This window comes from Fulmarus glacialis, unplaced genomic scaffold (assembly GCF_000690835.1).
Source record: "Fulmarus glacialis isolate BGI_N327 unplaced genomic scaffold, ASM69083v1 scaffold24327, whole genome shotgun sequence".
Lineage (NCBI taxonomy): Eukaryota > Metazoa > Chordata > Aves > Procellariiformes > Procellariidae > Fulmarus > Fulmarus glacialis.
In genome coordinates, this window is record NW_009221598.1 from 700 (window position 1) to 1,718 (window position 1,019).

Here is a 1,019-nt window from a genome sequence, read left to right on the forward strand (position 1 = left end):
AGAAGCAAATCTCATCACCCAGTGGCATCCCTGCCCCGCCAGCGCTCCCACACAGTAGCTGTGTTCGCCCACAGCTACTTTACGCGGTGCTTCTTGCTCGCAAGACGCGGGCATGGGAGGCGAAAGACACTGCGCTTTCTCCCCGCATCCCCTTTCCCACCGCGGCCGTCCTGCTGCTCCCACCTGTGGATGATGTAGTTCTCATGAAGGTACTGCAGGCCCTTGAGGACTTGCAGGATGATGCACTTCACCTGCAGACAGAGGACAGGAGCACCGACCTCTGCGAGAGCAGCACCAGCCGGGCAAACCCCTGGAGGTTAAACTCGCTCGGGTGCCCTGTGGTCTGCTACATCTGTCACTGCTCTGCAGTGCCTCAGTCCCCATGTCCTCCCAGAAGTAGCTCACAGGCTGTCTGGGGCACATTTTCTCCCAGCTCTGTTTCCCTGCCGGTTTGCTCCAGCCCAAAACCCAGCCTGGAAAGTCCCTGGAGTGTTCTGTGAGAGCCAGCTAAGCCCCTGCTCCCCACACGGCCTCACCCGGTGCTCCCCAGCCCTGCTGAAGCCCAGCACAAGATCCAGGGATCACAAAGTCTGGGGAGTCCATGCTGGTGGCCAGTGTGTTTTGGCTGGAGTGGCAGCACCCTCTCAGGGGTGATGTACCTAAAGCTCAGCCCAACTTTTACCTGAGCCTCTGAAAAAGGCGTCTGCATGTTCTCAAGAAGGCTGGCTAGGTCCTGCTCACAGTAGCCCATCACCAGGAAAATACTGTCGTAGACAAGACGCAGTCAGGAGCCTCCCCCAGGACACCTCTCCAGTGTCCCAGCGCAGGTCTATGCCGCGAGAGACGGCTCAGGGGACCGAAAAGGGTCTGAAAGGCAGAGAGGGCAGGAGACAATGGCAGGACAGACGGGGGACTCTCACCTCTCCAGATGGTTCCCTACAACCACCTCCTTCAGCTCCACGATGTTGGGGTGCCGAAGCTGCAGGAGCAGGGTGATCTCCCGCAGGCTGCTGATGGGC

The 1,019-nt window shown here is 59.6% G+C and overlaps 1 protein-coding gene across 1 annotated transcript in view; it reads right to left on the reverse strand.

Moving 5' to 3' along the window:
* The window catches only part of CDK10 (cyclin-dependent kinase 10), a gene marked incomplete at its 3' end in the record, with an annotated part of 1,879 nt that overhangs the window by 688 nt on the left and 172 nt on the right, over positions 1–1,019 (reverse strand). Inside the window, exons 2-4 of the mRNA XM_009581184.1 lie at positions 921–1,019; positions 683–764; positions 184–251 (exon numbers count right to left, since the gene is read on the reverse strand). The exon at positions 921–1,019 is cut by the window's right edge and continues 3 nt beyond it. Of these exons, the coding sequence (XP_009579479.1) occupies positions 184–251; positions 683–764; positions 921–1,019 (249 nt within the window). The remainder of the gene's footprint in view (positions 1–183; positions 252–682; positions 765–920) is intronic.